This window comes from Juglans microcarpa x Juglans regia, chromosome 1S, assembly GCF_004785595.1.
Source record: "Juglans microcarpa x Juglans regia isolate MS1-56 chromosome 1S, Jm3101_v1.0, whole genome shotgun sequence".
Lineage (NCBI taxonomy): Eukaryota > Viridiplantae > Streptophyta > Magnoliopsida > Fagales > Juglandaceae > Juglans > Juglans microcarpa x Juglans regia.
Genome location: NC_054595.1, coordinates 12,216,999 through 12,236,683, shown reverse-complemented (window position 1 = coordinate 12,236,683; position 19,685 = coordinate 12,216,999). Strand labels below are relative to the sequence as shown.

Genomic DNA, 19,685 nt, shown 5'->3' with positions numbered 1-19,685 from the left:
TTCTTAATAATTAAATATGCATACATTGCAATGAATTTTGAAAATGAGTCATGTAATGAAATTTAGGTTAAAATTTTTTAATATAGAACTGAATGGGCATATACCATTTTGAGAAACAATATTTATAATTATAGAATATGAAAGTTCCGCACACTCATTTTGAAAAAAAACAAAGTCTACTATTAAAAAAATGATTTTTTTTTTCATATGGCTCATTGATTTATCCACTTTTTCTAAAAAGAATATGCGAGTTGAGATGCATTGAGTTTTTTATGAATAATAGTGAGTTGAGATGGTAAAGTGGGTTTTGTGAGGTCCACCTAAGATGCGTTTGGATGTTAATATAAGTTTAGATGTATTTATGAAAAATTGAAAAGAGTTGTGAGTCCCGCGTGTAAAGAAGTGTTGAGTTAAAAAAAGTTATGGATCCTACATGTAAAGAGATTTTGAGTTTAGATGAGTTTAGTGATTTGAGAATTTAGTGTTTAAATGTTAAACTCAACTTAAAATTAGACTGAATTAAATTGATCTCAGTTCAATTAGACTTCCAAATAGAGTCTTACCTTAAAATTATTGTATTTAACATTACTCATGCATCACTTGAAAACTGGAAAAAGTTCCCATTTGGACTTCTGTAGGGATCGTACAAAACGTATTTCACAAAGGAAAATTCTCACAAAATATTATTGTTCAATTTGTTTTATATCTAAGCTTATAATAGAAAGGCATCTAAAAAATTGATAAACCAAACATGGCCCATGGTTCTCATGCAAGTCGTCGAGTTTAGATGGTGGGCGAACACAGTCGAAATCTGAAAGAGAGAAAGTTGTAAAGGTATGCATTTTTTTTTTTAGGGTGGTCAGATTGCCACCACAAATTAAACGGAACATATATATATATAGAATAAAGGCATGAAAGGAATCGATAACGTTGTTTATTGTCGAGATAGGAGGAACATTCTTCCTACATTTGGAAAGCGAGGAGGGGGTTGGGGAAGATGTGACTTCCTGGGTTTGTTGTTAAGAAAATTAATAAGCAAATTCCCTTACCATGCAATAAACATGCAGATGCTAATTTGCTGAACAAGTTCTGAAGTATGATGTGGTGAACAAGGGACCAGATTCTATTCTTCACTAGTGCCACTACAACGCAAGTTCATTGGACAGATGGAAAGAAAATGTTTTATAGAGTTTTCTTTATTTTTCCCAAAAAATGAAAAGTATGCACAAAGCCAAGGGTGTCTCGGTTTCCATAATTGATGATAAGAGAGAAGAATGTGAAATATGGATTAACTTTTCACGTCTACAACATGTTCTTTTGCAAAATCTGGATTGCCAGAATCATACTTACTTTCAAACATTGATGGAAAACCCAAAATTGTGAGGTAGCTCTCTTCCTTGGCTGGAGATCTTAGTTCTCTGTCTTCATCATTGGAACCAAATATGCTGTCATCTTCGGAATCTGATTCAGTTATGGATAAGTCATCATATTCAAAATCATCTTCAGTTTCTGATACTTCTGGGGAATCTGCTTCTGATTCTGAAAGATCTGCACGAAAGCAATCACTAGCTGAATTGAGGCTTTCCTTTCCAAGTTTCCCTGATTCCTGGAAGTCTTTTCTTGGACTGTCCAAGATGGAAATGGGATTCCTATCATTTGGGTCACCATAGAGTGCAATATGCCTGTAATAGAGTTCTAATTCCTTCTCAGCAATAGCAATGAAGCGTCGTACCGATTCAAGTGATTGCTCATACTTGGACTTTTCCAGTGCCTGCAAACAGGAGAAAAGAGACTTCATCATCAGCCATAACTTTTACAGTATTCATAAAAGCACTTCACTAAACAAACGGTTAACAAGCAAGAAATACAAGTAGGGCAATTAACCACAATCAAAAGGTGAGGTAGAGCCTGTATCTCTTGATTTATTGTAGCTAATTGTTTCCGTCAATACAATGTAGGAAGAATAACAGCCAGGGAGAATGAAAATCAGTATTCAACCCAAAAGATAAAAGCTTAACTAGCTTCCACCTTCAAGTCATAAGTTCTTGCAGGACATAGAGCACTGGGTCTATTTGGAAAAGCATCTAGATGAGTTTTGGACATCGTCTTGTACCAGGAATAAATTTGAGGACAAGGCCTGACTTACTGACCCTAAAAGTGTCCATTTCTAGGAACCCTTTATAGCTTAGATCAATCACTTACCACGGAAAAATGAACTTGCACAACAGTGTAGAGGACTCATAAGTGGCATTCTCACTTTCTCAGAAGCCTAAAGAATCAGCCTGCCCATTTCGATTTAATTTTGGCAGATTTCTTTCCTTGTAAATCAGATTATTAGATTTTAAAGAGCTCAGCCTGAGGTTCCATTGATCTAAGATTTTAAAGAGCTCATATTGCATGTCAGTGCCCATCAAAACTCAACTAAGCTAAAGAACTGCAAAGATTGAAAAAGGGTCATGAGAATGTCTTCTGGCAGGGTAACACTATCATATAATACTGAAGTTTAAGTAGAGAAAGGGCTGCAATTCCATAATGTGGAAGAAGACCTAAGTATGCCCATCTAGCACGAAAGGGTCAGACAACTTCATGGTTAAGAATATTCAATGTATAATTAGGAAGTTGGAAAATAAAACACAACCAAAAGGGTCAGCACCCTCATTCACACCACACCACTGGGCAGATTTTGGCTTGAGGGGACCAAAACTGTACAACTAATTTTATCAACAGGATTGATTCAGGCTTCAGCACGTGTGAAAACTTAAGTTTTGTCTTCCACTTTTCTTTTCTATGTACTTTTTTTATTTTTTATTTTTTTTTTGGGGGGGGGGGGGGGGGGGGGGGGGAGGCATCAATAACTGTTACAGAACTGGAAAAAGAGAAGATGATTGACTTCTTAAGAGATATTTTGGCAGGCGGCACACCATGCCCTTTTACACAAAAGCATAGGTATCAAAGAGAGTTTTAATCATGAATAACAAGGGGATCTGTGTGAAGTTAACCCCTAAATTTATATCTGCAATAATAACAAAATCAGATGCATCTTGTTGAATACCACATCCATTTGACGAACAGCCTAGTTCAACAAATCTAAGCCCTCGGAACCTCTAACAAGCTGATCCTAGAAAGAAGTATTAACTTAGTTAAAATGCAATAGTGTGATGGTTAATGACTTAATGTGAATATACTGTCCGGTTTGGCTGCTGCATACACAATAATGAGCCGTCTGAGTTGTATGCCATATCACGGAATGTCTATGAACTTTAGAACTTCTTCCACCCATATGAATAAAAACTGTCCTAATGTGAATACAAATTTATCTGGTGCTTTTCCTCGTGTAAGCCATCAAATGCTAATCCATGGTGGAGCTTGAACCTGTGCAAGCACTCCAGGAAAAATAATTCCTAGTCCACAAATTGCCCTCAAGAAGGACAGATCAAGAACCCTTATGGCAACCCCCAAACTAACTTGGACAAAGTCGAATTGCCAAATTTTGACATGGAAATTAAATCATATGGTTAATATGCCAACTGTTGACTGCACAAAAAGTGATACCAAATAAAAGGAGATCCTAGTAGGTCTAGGCAACAACTCGCTTAAACTATACTTGAACTAGGAGTTGTTGCTGTCCATATTTGTTTCCATGTTTCTTTCCTTGATTTACTCTTCTGTATAATTAGCATAATATTTGACAGATTGAATAGGGATAGGATTAGCATACACTTATTTCTTTCCATGTATAGAATTCTTTGTACAGTTCATATAATAAACAGAAATCACAAGGCCAATTATTCGGCCATTCTCACAAAATTGACACCCTCGGCAAGGAATTTCATCCAAATCACCTTAGGAATTGAAGAGAAATTCACGCAGCCCGATGACCCCCATAAATTGTTTGCACCCAAGGGTTCAAGCCTTACGCCCGGTTTGGATACACAAAACTATCTTTTCTCATCTCATCTCATCATTACAACTTTCCCAAACTTCCACACAAAATATAATAAACAATTCAACTTTTTCAAATCTCAAAATAAAAATAACATTAAAAAATTATATTCTAACAATATTTTATTTAACTTTCAACAAAACATCTCATCTCATCTCATCTGAACTGCGTAACCAAACAAGACCTTAGACTTGGAGGGACCATACCACCAAGACCAAGACTCTTACCACTTAAGCCAACCATAGGGGTTTATGTCAGAACATAATTTATACCATTAAACCCAAATTGTTTGTAAGATACTTGTATGACAAGGAAGATCAAACAAAAATTGTCCTCCAGTAGATACTTTAAGAAAAAGATATAAAACAGCTGAAAAGGTTGAAGGTTGGAAAACACACCCTTTTCTTGGATAAAGTATCTATAGGTGACATAACTTGTGGCTGCACGTAGTCCTTTCCTCGATAAAATATTATAGTGTTATCTCCAATAATCTGTATCGGGATCCCACCACTCAATCTAGCAATTTCTTGTGCGTACTCTTGTACTTGCCCAGGTTTACAAGGCTTGCAAATGACCTCAACAGTTTCATGTTTCTTCCAATGCATATGCATATTAAGAATTACTCCACCAAATATTCCTCTTCTGCCAACTGGTGCATAATTAGACCTCTTTTGGGCCATTTTTTTTAAATAAAACCGCTCCTCACCAGTCAGGTCATGGGGTTTTACTTCAGGACCCTGAAGTTTAGGAACTTCATACCGCTTCAATCTTTCAATCAGCAAAGCCTCCTTAATTTTGGCCTGAAGTGAAAAGAATCACCCAAATGTAACATTAAAATCAATGGAAAGAATAAGGCTTTAACAACATACAAGAAAATCGAGAATCAATTCATATACTCAAAAACAATGAACCATCGGAACTTAAAGAACGGCTCCTTTTTCCTTTTTTTTTTTTTGGGAGGGGGGGGGGGGGACTCACTTCCTTGTTTTTATAGTTCATTCCTAGTTATTTCTTGGATTTTAGTTTTTTGCTTTATCAGTGTTTCATGGAACTGAACAACTGTAGTACTCTTTTCAATTTCTTGCATTCACATACATTGCCTAGTTCGTGAATGTATAGTTCACATTGTTTTCTTTTTAATAGGTAATCAAGAAGTTTTTTCACAAGAGTATAGTCCCCATTATTTTATTCAGATATTTTACTAAGTTTTGACTAACAACGTATGCTGCAGAAACTTGCTTATTTTACACTTGCAACTTCGATTGATTGCTACATTCCCCTCTTCCTCGAGGTATTTGGAGTAAGCATCTTCCTTAACGCCATTGTCAATATAAAGAAATTAACCCTAGGAGGAGTCTTATCCCTCCAATAATCCTCCACGGGAAAGGAGTCCTGCCATGAGCACACAAGACATTATAAAATAACTTTACTTCAATCACCCCCTCTCTTGCTGGGGCCCAAACAATTTTATCTTCACCTTTAGTCTCACCCTATTTAAATGAAACCATCAAAGAGCGATGTGAAGTGATCCTAAAGAATGCTGGCAAGGCACGTTTTAAGGATTGATCACCACTCTGTATATCATGCCAAAAACGAATACTGGACGCACCACCCACCACAAATCAAGTAAAGGGAGAAATCCCACCCTTCCGATGTTCGTCCAAAGGCCAATACCAAAAGACCCATTTACCTCCTAAGAACAGTCCTCCTCCCTCATTTCATTTTTTGTGTGCCCCAGCACCCTCCAAAGGCTCTCTCTTTCATAAGCATAGCACCATAACCATTCTCTCAAAAGCACTCTGTTGAAAAGAATTAGGTTCCTTACCCCTAACCCTCCTTTTGCTCATGGCAAAATGCTAAACTTCATTAGATGGATCTTAGGCTTCTCTCCCAAATCCCCCAAAAAAAGTCTCCTTAATGTCATCTCAAGTCAGTTGGTTACCCCCACAGATTGAGGAAAAAGAGATATATAATAGTTGGGTAGGTTAGATAGCATGCTCTTAATCAGTGTGCTTCTACGACTCTTAGACAAGTACAACCATTTCCAACTAGTCAAATGACAATCCATCTTCTTGATAATACCATTTGGCTTTGAAGTATCTCCCAAAGGAGAACTATGCTAAGCCATCAGCAGGGTAAAAATCCTACATCCATGGATATCAACCAAACTCACTACGTCTTCAACTCGACCAACCATAAGCAATTTCAACTTACCCAAGTTAACCTTTGGGCCAGACATTGCTTGAAAACATAAGATTAAGAAACACAAGTAGCAGAGTTGATCATGCTTTGCTTCGCAAAATACAAAGCTGTTATTTGTGAATAGAAAATGAGAGATATTGAGCTCTCTACCATATTTTTTTTTTATCGATAAACAAATTTATATTGATCAAAAGAGTATGCAAGAGCCCAAGTATTGGGACATATACAAGAGCAACGCCTAAGTGTGCTAGTTTAGTGATACAAGGAATTCATGGAAGGTCATGCCATGAAAATCAATTACAATCGACCAATGTGGTAAAGTAGTGAAAAATAAGTTTTTGAGCTTGACCGCTCTTGATCTTCAAAACTTTTTGCTCGAATTTGATCATGGCTGACCCCACAAAGATTAAGGTATCATCGGCGAATAATATATGGGATATGTTGAGCGAGCCAGTAGTTGCCTCCCCCACTAAGAATCCAGATATGCACCCACCCTCCACAACACCTGAAATCATCTTACTAAAGGCTTTCATCACAAAAACAAAGAGTAGCGGAGATAGAAGGTTACCTTGTCTCAATCCTCGTGAGCTTTTAAAGAAGCCTTTTGGCTTGCCATTCACCAATATAGAGATACAATGATTTATCCAAGTACACCATTTCTTACCAAAGCCACATCTCTCGAGCATGTAAAGTAAGAAACTCCAATTGACATGATCATAGGTTTTGTCCATATCCAGCTTGCACAAAAGCCCCAGCTCTCTTGACTTGAGTCTACTATCCAAATATTCGTTGGCGATAAGCACCAAGTCAAGGATTTGCCTAGCTTTGACAAAGGCATTCTGAAGCTTCGATATTAACTTCTCCAACACCTTGCTCAACCTATTCGCCGATACTTTGGAGAGAATTTTGTACAACCCGCCCACCAAGCTAATGGGATGATAATCTTTTACCTCTACCATGCCAAGCTTTTTTGGTATAAGCGCTATAAAAGTTGCATTTAGGCTTTTTTCAAACCTTCCATTTTCAAGAAATTCATGGAAGACCCCCATGATGTCTTCTTTAAGCACTTCCCAACATGTTTGAAAAAAAATACATAGAGAAGCCGTCTGGACCTGGAGCCTTGTCACCGGCCATATGCTTTAATACTTGCCTAGCCTCTAACTCATCAAATGGCCTTTTGAGTTGTTCCATTTCCTGTGAATCAAGGACGTCAAAAGCAAGCCCATCTAATCTCAGTCTCCAAGAAACTTGTTCCGCGAGCACATTCTCATAGTAATTGACAAAGTGATTTGTGATCTCAGTTTGGTTGGAGGAAGCCACCCCATCAATCATCAACACCTCTATAGCATTGTTTCTCCTATGTGAGTTAGCCACCCAATGGAAGAACTTGATGCATCTATCCCCTTCATTCAACCATAATACTAGCGATTTTTGTCTCCAAGAAACTCTTTCAACGTCCGCAGTCACACGGGTTTTACGAGCCCTCTCTGCTTCAAATAGTTCCCTTTCCTCTTCCACTCCCTCCAATCCCACGAGTTCCTCCAATAGAGTATTTTTTTGGCCTTCCACATCACCAAATACTTGCTCATTCCACACCTTCAAATTTTTCTTCAGGAACTTCAAATTGCATGCCAAGATATAGCTTGGGTTGGGGGTGCTACCCGACCCCTACGGGGTGGGGGCACCCCGCCCCATGCGGGGTGGGGGGTGGGGTGGGGTTTTCAGCCCCATCCCGCATGGGGTGTGGGGCGGATTCCCAATCCGCCCCGCCTCATTCTACTTAAAAAAAAACACTATATTTTATTTGATTTAAAAATTATTTCTAAGTGCAAAAGTAATTAAAAATACATTTTTAGACCCAAATTATAAATTTAAATTTTGTAAATATGACTATAATTTAAAAACTAAGTAATTTTTAAATTTGCTAATGCATATTTTGTGTAAATTATAGTGTATTAGTTTTTAAACTATTGTAATTTTTAAATTTTCCAATTCATATTTTGTGAATAAGTCTAATAAATTGTAATATATATTCATATAAACACAATTTGTAAATATAAATATATATTTATGTTTATGTTTATATATGTATATAATATATATATAAATGTAAGTGGGGGCAGGGCCCCCGGGTGGAGCGGGGTTGCCCGCCCCGCCATGCTGGGGCGGAGCGGAAGTGGGGCGGGGCCCCGCTGCCCACCCCTAGCTTGGGTTTCCATGAAATTGGTAAGAAGACCATCATTGTCGGACTTTGTTGAGAAATCCCTCTGACTTCAACCACAAGTTCTCAAACTTGGAATACCTTGGGCCTCTATGAAGACCTCCACAATCAAGGAGGATAGGAAAGTGATCAAAACACAACCTGGGGAGCCTCTTTTGAATAAGGTCTAGATAGTGTGCTTCCCACTCCGGTGATATAAGGAATCTATTGATCCTTGACCAAGAGGGGTGTTCTCGGTTTCTTGACCAAGTGAAGGAACCACCTACAAGAGGAATATCCAGTAAATCTTGTTCAAAGATGAAGTTAGAAAAGTCTACCATAGCTGGGTTGAAGCTAGAATCACCAAATCTTTCACTCAGGAATCAAGTGATGTTGAAATTACCACCAATACCCCGAGGTAGGTCTCATATGTTGCATATTCCAACCAGCTCATCCCATAGCAAATTTTGTGTGCGATCTAGGTTAGGACCATAAACTCCTGCAAAAGCTCATTGGTATCCATCCAAGACATCCATAAACGAGCAAGCCACCATAAAGTCCCACAAACAATCCTCTATCTTTTCCACCACTCTTTTGTCCCACATCACGAAGATACCTCTTGAAGCTCCATTGGAAGGTAAGTAATGCCACCCCACTTGGTTACAACCCCACAGACTCCTAATAATGTGAAGAAGGATAAATGCCAATTTTGTTTCTTGCAAACATACAATGTCTACTTTCCATTTATGAAGATGATTTCTAACTTTAAGGCATTTTCCTTCTTATTTAGCCCCCTTACATTCCATGAAATCATTTTTAGTTTCATAAAACAGCCTTCATTGCCCTTCCCTTCGATCTTCCACGATTGGAGCTCCTCTCTCTTGCTCCGTCATTTACTGTCCAGTCAAGCCTCTTTAATTCTCTAGCTCTCTTCTTAGATGAAGTGAGCTCCCCAAGTGAGCTAGGGTCTGTCCAACCACTATAACTGCAAGGAGAGCTATGAATTTGTCCTCGAAGCCATCACACAACATCCCCGCACAAGTTTGAATCTCCTTTGCCTTGTGTATAACCCAATCTGAGTCCTAGATGTTGTTGTTGTGGCTTTAGTGTAATGAACACAGTGGAATTGGTTCATCCAAATGAACCTCTTCACTGACCATAGGGTTTGTTTCGTACTGCATCCAACTTTTCTGAGAGAGCATCCAGCCCCTGCCAACGCTCTCCCTCACCCCCAACTGAGTTGTACACAACCAGCGTATTATCTATAAATTTCATTTCCCGCGTGATACGACCTTCACAAACCCTTGCCTCTATTTGAGCATTTCCCAGGCACAAAAGGCCTTCTATTTCCCCAGACGACGCATTCTAGGTTGATATGTACGTGTTCCTATTGATTTGGACAGTCCAATTGATGATTTTTGCATTAGAAACCAATACGGTTTCCATTTTTCTTACCACCGACACTGGCACCGCCCTCTCATCAGCCGGGATGCTGGCCACTAACTCAACTTCCTCTGTCGGTTGGTTTTGTGGTGTCGCCGTCTAGTGTATTAACGGTATTTTTGCAACTCCAAAGGATGAACCAGTTTTGAAAGTGGAGAGGCCTGATTGTTTGACCCACCATCGCCTAATTGGGAGCCCTGTTAGGTCATGGGCTTTCTACTTGCCTTTCTCGGCCCGTGTTTTTTTGGTTCCCTACTTGCTCTGGAGCCCACCTGTGAATCCATGGACTTATGCACATATCGACCCTCTGAGCCCAAGCCCATGTCCTAATTTATCCTTAGGATTAAACCCGTGACCCTGTCCCTTAAGTCTATTAGCTCCACTTTTATGCTCTGTATAGATGTCTACGCTGCACCACACCCCTTGAACAAAGAGCCACCATCCCTTCTTACGTAAAACCTTCTGGCTGGCAGCGCATCAGACCTCTTCTCTTTGCATTGCTCCACAACGGTAACTTCTCTCTCCTTCGAAAAACCAATACTGCCCTCCACATCTTGGTACAACAACCGTACTCTTCTCGAATACTCCTCTGTTCTTCCAACACCACCTTCGATGGCTGGAGCAAAGCATGAGACTACCTTAGCATAAGTCTTAGACGTAGTACCACTGCATGTGACTGTTTTACAAGGTTGTTGTATGATCACAACCCTCATATTTCTTCCCTCCAACTTTACCCACATTGCCCACACATCTCATTAATTTCCATAGCCATCTTTCTCCAACCTTTGCCTTCCACTTCTTCAGGGAAGATGAGTAAACTTCTCCTTCCCCCATCTTTGTACTCTAATATGGTCAGATAACGACCATAGGCATTTGAAAACCGTTGTGCAATATAAGCACTGCCGCCAAAGCTGGATGTTCTAATAAATTCCTTATTTCCATCCAATCAAAAGCAGTCTTCCAGAGACTGCACAACCCAGAGCATTGTTGAACTACTTAGTACTAACTAGTCACCTTCCTTCCTCTCTTTATTATACTGAATGACTTCCTGCATATAAAAGCTCAAATATCTTTGTCTCAATGAGGACTACCTTCGAGCAACCAATCCTTAAAATTAACACCTCCTGATATCAACCAAGACGTGATAAATGTGTTGAAGATCACCGGACATAAGCATTAATCACGAATAGCATGGGAGATGAAAGAAGATGTGCAGAGAGAAGATTTTCAGAAAGTTCCCCCCGTGTTCGTTAGATATTTCTCTCTACCATTCATGTTGCCCAAGTGCAACGTAAAAGAGATCACCCTACTTGAAGCCTCCATAATAATAACAAAGAGCAAAGAGGAAGTAACCCACGTAAGTACCATTCACCAAAATTGAAAAACAGATTGTGGAGATGCATCAAGTGATTCAAACACACTTCTCCCCGAAATGGCATCTTCTCAATAAATAGATCAAGAATCCACAATTCATCATGTGATCAAGCTTTTTCAATGTCCAATTTACAAGTACCCTTGGCTCTTCCAATCTTAATCTACCATAGAGACATTCGTTGGCAATGAGGATTGAGTTAAGAATTTATCTTCCTTCAACAAAAGCATTTTGGGAACTACAAATGATCTTTGAGAGCAGGAACGTCAGTCTGTTTGCAAGAAATTTGGCCAAAATATTGTAAACACCACACTCTAGACCATTAGGTCGGAAGCCATTTGCATCAAATTGCCCCTAGCTTCTTTAGAATAAGGCCATGAATGCAACATTAAGGCTCTTCTCAAAGTTGACTTTTGAGTGAAACTCATCAAACACCTTCATAACATCTCCCCTCACTACATCCTATCAAACTTAGAAAGAAGCCAACGACTAACCATCTTGGCCTTGTGCCTTATCATCCACCATTCTAGTGTTCTCACTACTTCCCAAACTCTGTTCTCCTTAAAAGATCTTTCAAATCCCAAGGTCTCAACCTTCTCAAGGGATGAGAAGGGAAAATCATCTAACTTAGACCTCCAAGTAAATTGTTTAGTGTATAAGTTATGGGAGAACTAATCACGATAGGGTAAAAAGAGACTATACCATCAACCGAAAAGGAATCGATGGAGACAATCCTTCCATTCAAATAGGCCACTCGATGAAAGAACTTACATTTATCACCCTCTTGAAGCCACAAAACCCTTGATATTTGTCTCCAACATATCTCCTCCATGAGGATCATCCTTTCCAGCTTACTGATAAACATTGCCTTCCCTAACCTCTCTCCATCATACAAAGGTCTGTTTTCCTCATCCCATCCAAACCCTATAACTCTTCAAACAAAAGACTCTTGTTTTGTCCAACATCATCACCTCCTCATCCCACCCTCGCAAAATAAGATTTCAAAGCTCTGAGTTTATGCGCTAAAATAAAACTTGGAGAACCAGGAAAAAGTAGAAATCCCACCACTGCCTTACTTTTTCCAAAAAGCCCTTGGATTATAACCACATATTCTGAAACTTGAAATCTCTTTTACCACCTTGAATATCCCCACAATCCAGAAGCATAGGAAAATGATCTAAGCAAAATCCAGCAAGTCACTTCTGAGACACCCCAAAAAAGTGTCACCAAAAAAGTTCTTTGATTTTATTTCTTCCATGGTAGAGCATGAAGTAAACAACATTATCACTTTCTCCCCAAAGCCATGATAAAGATACAAGCTAAACGCACGAACTCGTATGAAAAAAAAATTCAGCAAAAGAAAGGATCATTCCTGCCAAAAGAATCATACTTATCTTTTTCTATAAGTTGAAATTCAACCTTATTGAAATTACAATGTTATACAAGTATACATTCAGGCCCCAATATCAACAAACAGAATATGCAAATAAAGCAAAAGTAATCAAAGAAGGTTTTTGCACCAAAGAGTGTCATAATCATGATATCACCTTTTCAAGCTTGTACTTAATTCTCTCTTCGGCATTCTCAAACTTCCGCTTCCTCTTCCCCTTGATGCCAAGACTACGTGGGTCTCTCTTATTAGCCATTTTTCTCTTATGCTTCTCTTTCTTCCTCTTCATCTTTAGCCTCTTCTTCGTCGTCCATTTGTGCTTCTTTGGAGGATCCACCTTATGTGTTTCGAACTTAGGCTTTCCTTCTGATATAATGAGGCTCACCGAACCATGGCTTAAGTTTCTGCAAGTCCACAAAGGGCTTGGCTGGTTGAGTGGAAAAAAGTGCTTAGTTATATTAAAAATTGATTCCTGGGCATGGAAGTTTGACCTGGAATATATACAAATGAGCAGAAAAGGGTCAGAATATAATGTATAAAGGAAAGAGGATTTTCTGTAAGTCTTCCATTCCCTTTTAGTTCCCTTATTAGTTAGTGTTTTGATATGTCCTCACCAATTTACTAATAAAAAAAAATGTTACACATACAAAATTGTAGATAATCCATTAATGTGTTTGATTAGATGAGTGGGATTAAGAGATTAGATGGAGATAAAATTGATTCTTCGGTCTGAAAAATCGACCCAGCAGTGATTCAGTTAGAAAATAGGGAAAATAGTGAATAACATAATGTCCGTATGGAAGGAACGGGACTGAGGCTTGTCTTCCACTATCTCCATCATTTCCCTTCTTCTTTTTCTTGCTTCAATATATGCCCACCATTTCTCCATCTTAAAGGTCAAATCTCCCAAAATCTCCGAATAAATCTTCCAAAACAGAAAGCCCATCAAAGGGTTCAATGGGGTACAGGGATAAAAAAAAATTCGAGACTTCATTCCAGGGGGTTAAGTTAGAAAGTAGCCAAAACGATGCGAGCAAAGGAGATAAATGGAAGAGTACCTGAAAGAAAGCGAGTTAGAAGGAGTTGAGAGTACGAGGAACGAAGAAGCTCTGCGTAGACTGCGAAACAACGCCTTTGCCATACCACAGGCAGAGAGGGATAGACCATTTTACTAGTTAGAAAAAAGGGGTTCAACCCGTCGGGGAGCGGGCGGGTGGGTTATTTCGTCCGAGAGAAATAATCCTACGAGTGTAGAACCACTGAACTAGACACGCGTCGGCATATCATGCATTTTACTTAGAGTGATTGACTTTTATTTTATAAACGCACCAATGCTTATTTGGCACGTCACCAACTCTTTAGGCATCCATATTTACAACCTCAACCCCTCCCTCCCTCCCTCTCTCTCTCCGATTCCAAGCCTAAACTCTCAGCTCCCTCTCTCTCGTCGAACGAGGATCGTCGAGAATTTGCAGTAAGTTTCATTAAACTCATTCTCATTTGTTAATAACATTGTTTCTGTGTTTACTATTATTCACTTGTGATGTTTAGGGTTTTTTTTTTTTTCCAAGTTTTTGTATTGTTTGCGGTTGATTATTGCTTGCTTACGCAGAGAAACTTGGGCCATTTCGTCAATCTTTTAATCGCCTCTTTCTTTTTTCTTTTCTTTTTTTTTTTTTTTTGCATCGCTATCTGAGAATATAGATTATTTCTTTCTTTTCTTTTTTTCTCTTCTATCTCTTCTTTGCCGAGTTAAAAATTTTATATTTGAAATATCTCTCTTATTTTTAGGTAAACATAGGTGTAGCATATCATGTTTTGGTCTTTTGGTTTTTATAATAGGCGGGGGGGTCTTGGGAAAGTTGAATTTAGACTCTTGGAAGAGAAAAGGTGAAACAAATCTTGAATTCTAAGGAATCCAAAATATTATACTATATTATACTGCTGTTATGAATCTTCCATTTTTTTACTTTATGACTTTATGCATCTTCCATTTTTTAATTGCTGTATCTGAAAGGGAAAAAATAAAAGAGAATTTTACACGACTCAATTGTGACAATCATTCCATATTTTGGTTATTAACTCCCGAAGCTCTTTATTTTTGTAATAAAAGTTTTTAGAAGCTCTATGCTAAAGTAAATCTTGTAGCGTGAAAACCAAAAGAAATATGAAATTTAGAAAAGTAGAGGAAAGTAAAGCGAGAGTAAAACTTGAAAGCCCTGTTATTTGAGGTTTTGGCACAAGATAGAGATCAGACTAAGAGAATCTGCTTAGTCCTGTACATTTACTGGCCCTGTTTAGATGTGTAGGGTAAGGTGTCCCCCCCCCCCCCCCCCCCCCCTTCTCCCCTCTAAATGGGACAAAGAGCATGAATTCATGCTTCTTTACATGTTCGTTCCTTGTTCTTCCTGGCGGGAGAGGGAGCCAGTTGTCTTGGCTAGTGAAATCTCAATTGGGTGTCAAAAAGTCATAAAAAATTTTCTTGCTGCAGTGGAGTTTGGTGTTGATGGCGATGTTGATGGCGAGGTGGTTGGGAACTCTGTTGAGTTTGAGGATCACAGGGTCGGTGATGAAATTGAAACTGGTGGAAGCTCTGTAGAAGGGGCATTCCAACAGGATCAGGATGATAAAATGAATGGAATGGATATAGTTCCTGCTGCAGTTCCTTCAGTATCAATGGTCCTGGAGGATGAACCCTATGTGGGTCAGGAGTTTGAATCTGAAGCAGCTGCACATGCATTCTATAATGCATATGCCACGCGTGTGGGATTTGTCATCCGTGTAAGCAAACTTTCCCGATCGAGGCGTGACGGATCTGCTATTGGTCGGGCACTTGTTTGTAACAAGGAGGGTTATAGAATGCCTGACAAGCGTGAAAAAATTGTGAGGCAAAGGGCGGAGACAAGGGTCGGTTGCAGGGCAATGATTTTGGTGAGGAAAGTAAGTTCTGGCAAATGGGTTGTTACAAAGTTCGTAAAGGAGCACACTCATCCATTCACACCTGGAAAAAGTCGAAGGGATTGCATTTATGATCAATATCCGGTTAGTCCTTTTTACTTCATTTAATTAGAATTTGTTTTTTATGTTCTGATTTCTAGTCTGATCACATGTGCTGTAGGCAGACCAACTTTTTTCGTTGGTATCATGAACTATTTTCAAGTGAAATATATCATTCTAATAATGATTTTGATAACATGTATGAAAAATGTGGGAAACTAAAACAAGATTATTCTTACTACATTTACTTCTTTGACTGCTGTTGTTGATGTCTATTCTAGGAAGGAAGTTGTTTAGGATGACATGAAGAAATACAAAATAATTGGACAAAGAGAAGGGAAGAAAACATCTGATCGAGACGTTCTTTTCAGAGGTAGTAAATGAAGTTTTTAATAAATCTGAAATGTGTACATATTCAAGGGAGCCACTGCTGGAGGGGGCAAGCAATTTCCATTGCATCCTCTAAGTTGGAATTTCCTCTCTTGGTTAAGAACTTCATCTTTGCTTTACCTAATAGAAATGTGTAGATAGAAGTAGCCATTCCAGAAGAGAGAACTTTTTTTTTTTTTTATTGGCACCGGGTGTCCAGAGCAACGTCCTGACTAATCCCGGGGGTGCACAGGCCCTCGATAAGGAGTTTCCCGCAATTGCACTTAGGGTAATTTAAGGGAAAAATTCTCTAGTCTGATGGCCCCTAGAGATTGTTTGCACCCAAGTGGATTGAACCTTAGACCTAGGGGGAGCATACCCCCAAGTCCAAGGCCTTTACCACTTGAGCCAACCTTAGGGTGTATTTGCGGAGACAAATTGCAGCAGTATGGAAGACGGTCGCGATAGACCTCATTTGGTGTATTTGGAATGAAAGAAATTATAGAACCTTTAAGGACCATGAATGGATGGCGCAGGAGCTCAAGAATTTTTTTATCAACATTCTTCTCCCATGGACTGCATCTATAGACTTTAATGGACTCAACTTATTTGATTTTTTAGTATTTTTTCTTCTTTTAGGTAGGTGTCTATCTCATATATTCCTTGTGTACTTGGCTTGCACCTATCATGCTAATTAATAAAGACTTCTTATTTATCCAAAATTAAAAACAATGTGAAGATTTAATAAGATTAACTAGATGAGAGAAGTGGGAAAGATGTCAGGTTTTTCCAAAGATACATGATTATGGCAGTCACATGTTATGCTGGTGTTATTCTTCTAATGAACGTAATGATCACACTTTGATAGGATCTGGAAAGTTTCTGGAGAAGAATAAAACACTTTCTATAAGGATGGAATACTGGTGTCCAGTGACAAATGATTGGTTCAAGTCAATTCTTACTTGCATAGGGGTGTAAACGAGCCAAGTCCAAGTGAGTAGCATTTTTTGTTCACGAAACAGCTCATTTAATATTCAAGCTAGTTCGAGCTTGTTCATGAGCTGTTTTATTTTGAAAAAGTAGATATTTTATATTGTATTTTATAATTTTTGCTACAAATTTTGACAAACAAGCTTTGACTTTTTGCTAATATCTTTAATAAAGTTTATATATACATATATCAATGGTTATGTTCATAAGGATTCAAATAATATGTATAGTATTAGGAACATGATTTCCTCAAATCACTTTAATTATTTAAAATATTCTCACCTATAAAAAAGATTAGAATATTCTCATTATAAATATATAATAATACTATAAAAATAATAAATGCGAAGTCATTAGAGCTATAGCTTTTGGTGTCTATAAGAAAAGAAAAGAAAATAATAAATGCGAAGTCATTTTTATTTTTATAAAATAAAAAAGAAAAGTAAAGAAATGATCATCAAATATCTTATGGTGTCTGCCATATGAGCTATAGCTCAAATGGCACACTTCCTCTCCTCATAAGAATGAAAAAGATAGTACTAAGGCCATGCAGTTCAATATACTTTTTTACCAAAAATTATAAATCCTATGGTGTTTGCCATTTGAGAAGTTGGAAGAGATGCATGTCGGTATGCTTTTTTTAATTGGTATAGGGATGTGCTTAATGGCAAAGGGTGTAAGCCTATTGTTTTCTTTTTCATGCTGGTGTTACCATTGTGCCTCTTATTTGCATTAGATTATCTTCATGAATCATCGCTGCTGATTGGCTTAGCCTAGGGTTTGGTAAAGAACCTCTTTTGGTTGCCAATCTGATGCCTTGTTCATTCTCTGTGGTCTTAGATTGAAGCAAGGCCCCTGAGCTCAGCGTTAGTGAGTTTAAATGGGGTAAGCAATGTCATGTATATGTGAGTGTAGATTAGTACAAGGCATATAGGTGTGTGTATGCATGTTTTCATGAGTATGGATTTTTGTATGGGTATATGTAACAAGCCCATATACATGTTTCTTTTTATAATTAATAAGAGAAATTTTACTCCGAGTAAATAGGCATAGCCCACGTATATAGGATGTATACACATGAGAACACCTACTTACAAGCTAAAACAGAATATAACTAAAGCAAAACATTACAATCATTCCCATTCCTTACAAGATTCTTCACCCAAAAGCTTAATGTACTAAGGAAATACTCCCTAAGTTCCCCTATAGAATGTTCACAATTGTCAAAGCACCTCCCATTCCTCTCTAACCATAAACACCAAAGTAAACACAGCGGGATCATCTTCAACACTGCAGTGCTGTAACTTATCCCCTCGATACCTTGCCAACATGCAAAGAAATCAGCCACATGCATAGGCATCACCCATAAAATGCCAACCTTTGCAAAAATCTCATTCCACAACGATGTCGCTACCTCACAATGAAGAAAAAGATGATCAATAGATTCACCTTCCTTCTTACACATAAAACACCATTCAGCCACCTGAAAACCTCTCTTCCTCAAGTTGTCTGTGGTTAATATTTTCCCAAGGGACACCTGCCAGCAGAAAAAGGCAACCTTACTAGGCACTTTTGCTCTCCAAATACATTTACAGGGATAGTCTTTGACCCCATGACTGGTTAACACCTTATAAAAAGAACTCACTGAAAATCTGGAATTAACAAGCCCATATATGTGTATCTCTCAATTCTCCGATTGAGAGGGGAGGGAGACCGGCTGATGCAATCATCGTCAAATTTTCGTTAAAAGTTTGAATCACTTAACAAAAAAGAGTCACTCCTTAAATCATGAATGCAAAGCACTCATTTTGATTGACATTAGCAGCATGTCTTGTATTGAATTCTGTATACTTGATGGAATTATTCTATTTACTTATCATGTCCAAGAAAGTTTTCTTCGACTTTCCCATAGGAGGCACTTAAGTTTAGTTGATTGTAAACTCACCTTTGCCTACTTTTACTTTTACAGAATGAACACGACAAGATTCGGGAACTATCCCAGCAGCTAGCTATAGAGAAAAAGAGAGCAGCAACCTATAAAAGGCACCTGGAAACAATATTTGAGCACATCGAGGAGCACAATGAGAGCTTATCAAAGAAGATTCAACACATAGTAGACAGTGTCAAGGAGATGGAGACCCAAGGGCAGCAAAACCAAAGATAGTTCAAGCAATTAAGCTTTTTATCTTTGCTTTGACGAAACATAAATCTAACTGCCCGAATGGAAGTTGCAACTGGATGGCGCTTGTTGTTTAACAGAATTATGTGCTTCCTTCCTTCCTTCCAGGTTTTAGTTATCCTATTTAGTTTCGTAGCCTAGCATGTTTGGCTTAATGGCACTCATTGGATAAATCGTGTAAGTATTTTCCTTTTTCTGGAGCAAAATGTTGGTAGGAGAAATTAGGTGAGTCGATGTACAGTCCTGAAGTTGTGCGCTAACAATACAATGATTCATTGGGGGCATCGAGGCGTATTTAGGAAGTTGATTCATTCTATTGTGTTTCATGTGGGATTTTATGTCTTGTATAGCAATTCAAATATTCATATATCTTGATTTTAATTTCACTGCTTCTTGGTTTTGCTCTTATTTACTAAGTTATTTATTTATTGTATCTTCTGTTAGAACAGAATGATCTCTGCCAAATTAAATCAAGAACATCGTAGTAATTTGTGGGAACAACTTTAGAGTTTAGACTATATATCATTGGTATTGTTAATATTCTATAAGCAATATAACAATTTGGAAAAGAATCTAATTATTTCTAAGTAATTCAATATT

General features: G+C 38.2%; 2 protein-coding genes across 3 annotated transcripts; one reads left to right on the top strand and one right to left on the bottom strand.

The window, feature by feature from the left end:
- Window positions 1-1,169: 1,169 nt before the first annotated feature.
- On the bottom strand, window positions 1,170-13,754 carry LOC121246636 (uncharacterized CRM domain-containing protein At3g25440, chloroplastic). Its single transcript, XM_041144849.1, has 4 exons — window positions 13,609-13,754; window positions 12,708-13,041; window positions 4,342-4,743; window positions 1,170-1,771 (listed from the first exon to the last, which is right to left on the bottom strand). Exons 1-4 carry the CDS (start codon window positions 13,689-13,691, stop codon window positions 1,289-1,291), a joined length of 1,302 nt encoding a protein of 433 aa, XP_041000783.1. The 5' UTR covers window positions 13,692-13,754; the 3' UTR covers window positions 1,170-1,288.
- A 61-nt stretch (window positions 13,755-13,815) lies between these two features.
- On the top strand, window positions 13,816-19,476 carry LOC121246637 (protein FAR1-RELATED SEQUENCE 5-like). Of its 2 annotated transcripts, XM_041144850.1 has the most exons (4): window positions 13,816-14,024; window positions 15,042-15,592; window positions 17,747-17,791; window positions 18,876-19,476. In XM_041144850.1, coding segments are annotated over exons 1-4 (792 nt in total). In that variant the 5' UTR covers window positions 13,816-14,023; the 3' UTR covers window positions 19,071-19,476. The 2 variants fall into 2 exon arrangements, with proteins under 2 accessions (XP_041000784.1, XP_041000785.1); XM_041144851.1 differs by lacking the exon at window positions 17,747-17,791 and having other exon boundaries at window positions 13,867-14,024.
- The last annotated feature ends 209 nt before the right edge of the window (window positions 19,477-19,685 follow it).

Bases quoted from the DNA above. Each gene is read 5' to 3' on its own strand.
- LOC121246636 (XM_041144849.1), bottom strand. From the start codon at position 13,691: ATGGCAAAGGCGTTGTTTCGCAGTCTACGCAGAGCTTCTTCGTTCCTC. The intron at 13,042-13,608 runs GTACTCTTCCAT...TATATATTCCAG, and splicing joins TCTAACTCGCTTTCTTTCAG to GTCAAACTTCCATGCCCAGG. The intron at 1,772-4,341 runs GTGTGTTTTCCA...TCCTGTTTGCAG, and splicing joins ATACTTTATCCAAGAAAAGG to GCACTGGAAAAGTCCAAGTA.
- LOC121246637 (XM_041144850.1), top strand. The intron at 15,593-17,746 runs GTTAGTCCTTTT...CTGTGGTCTTAG, and splicing joins GCATTTATGATCAATATCCG to ATTGAAGCAAGGCCCCTGAG. The intron at 17,792-18,875 runs GTAAGCAATGTC...TTACTTTTACAG, and splicing joins CGTTAGTGAGTTTAAATGGG to AATGAACACGACAAGATTCG.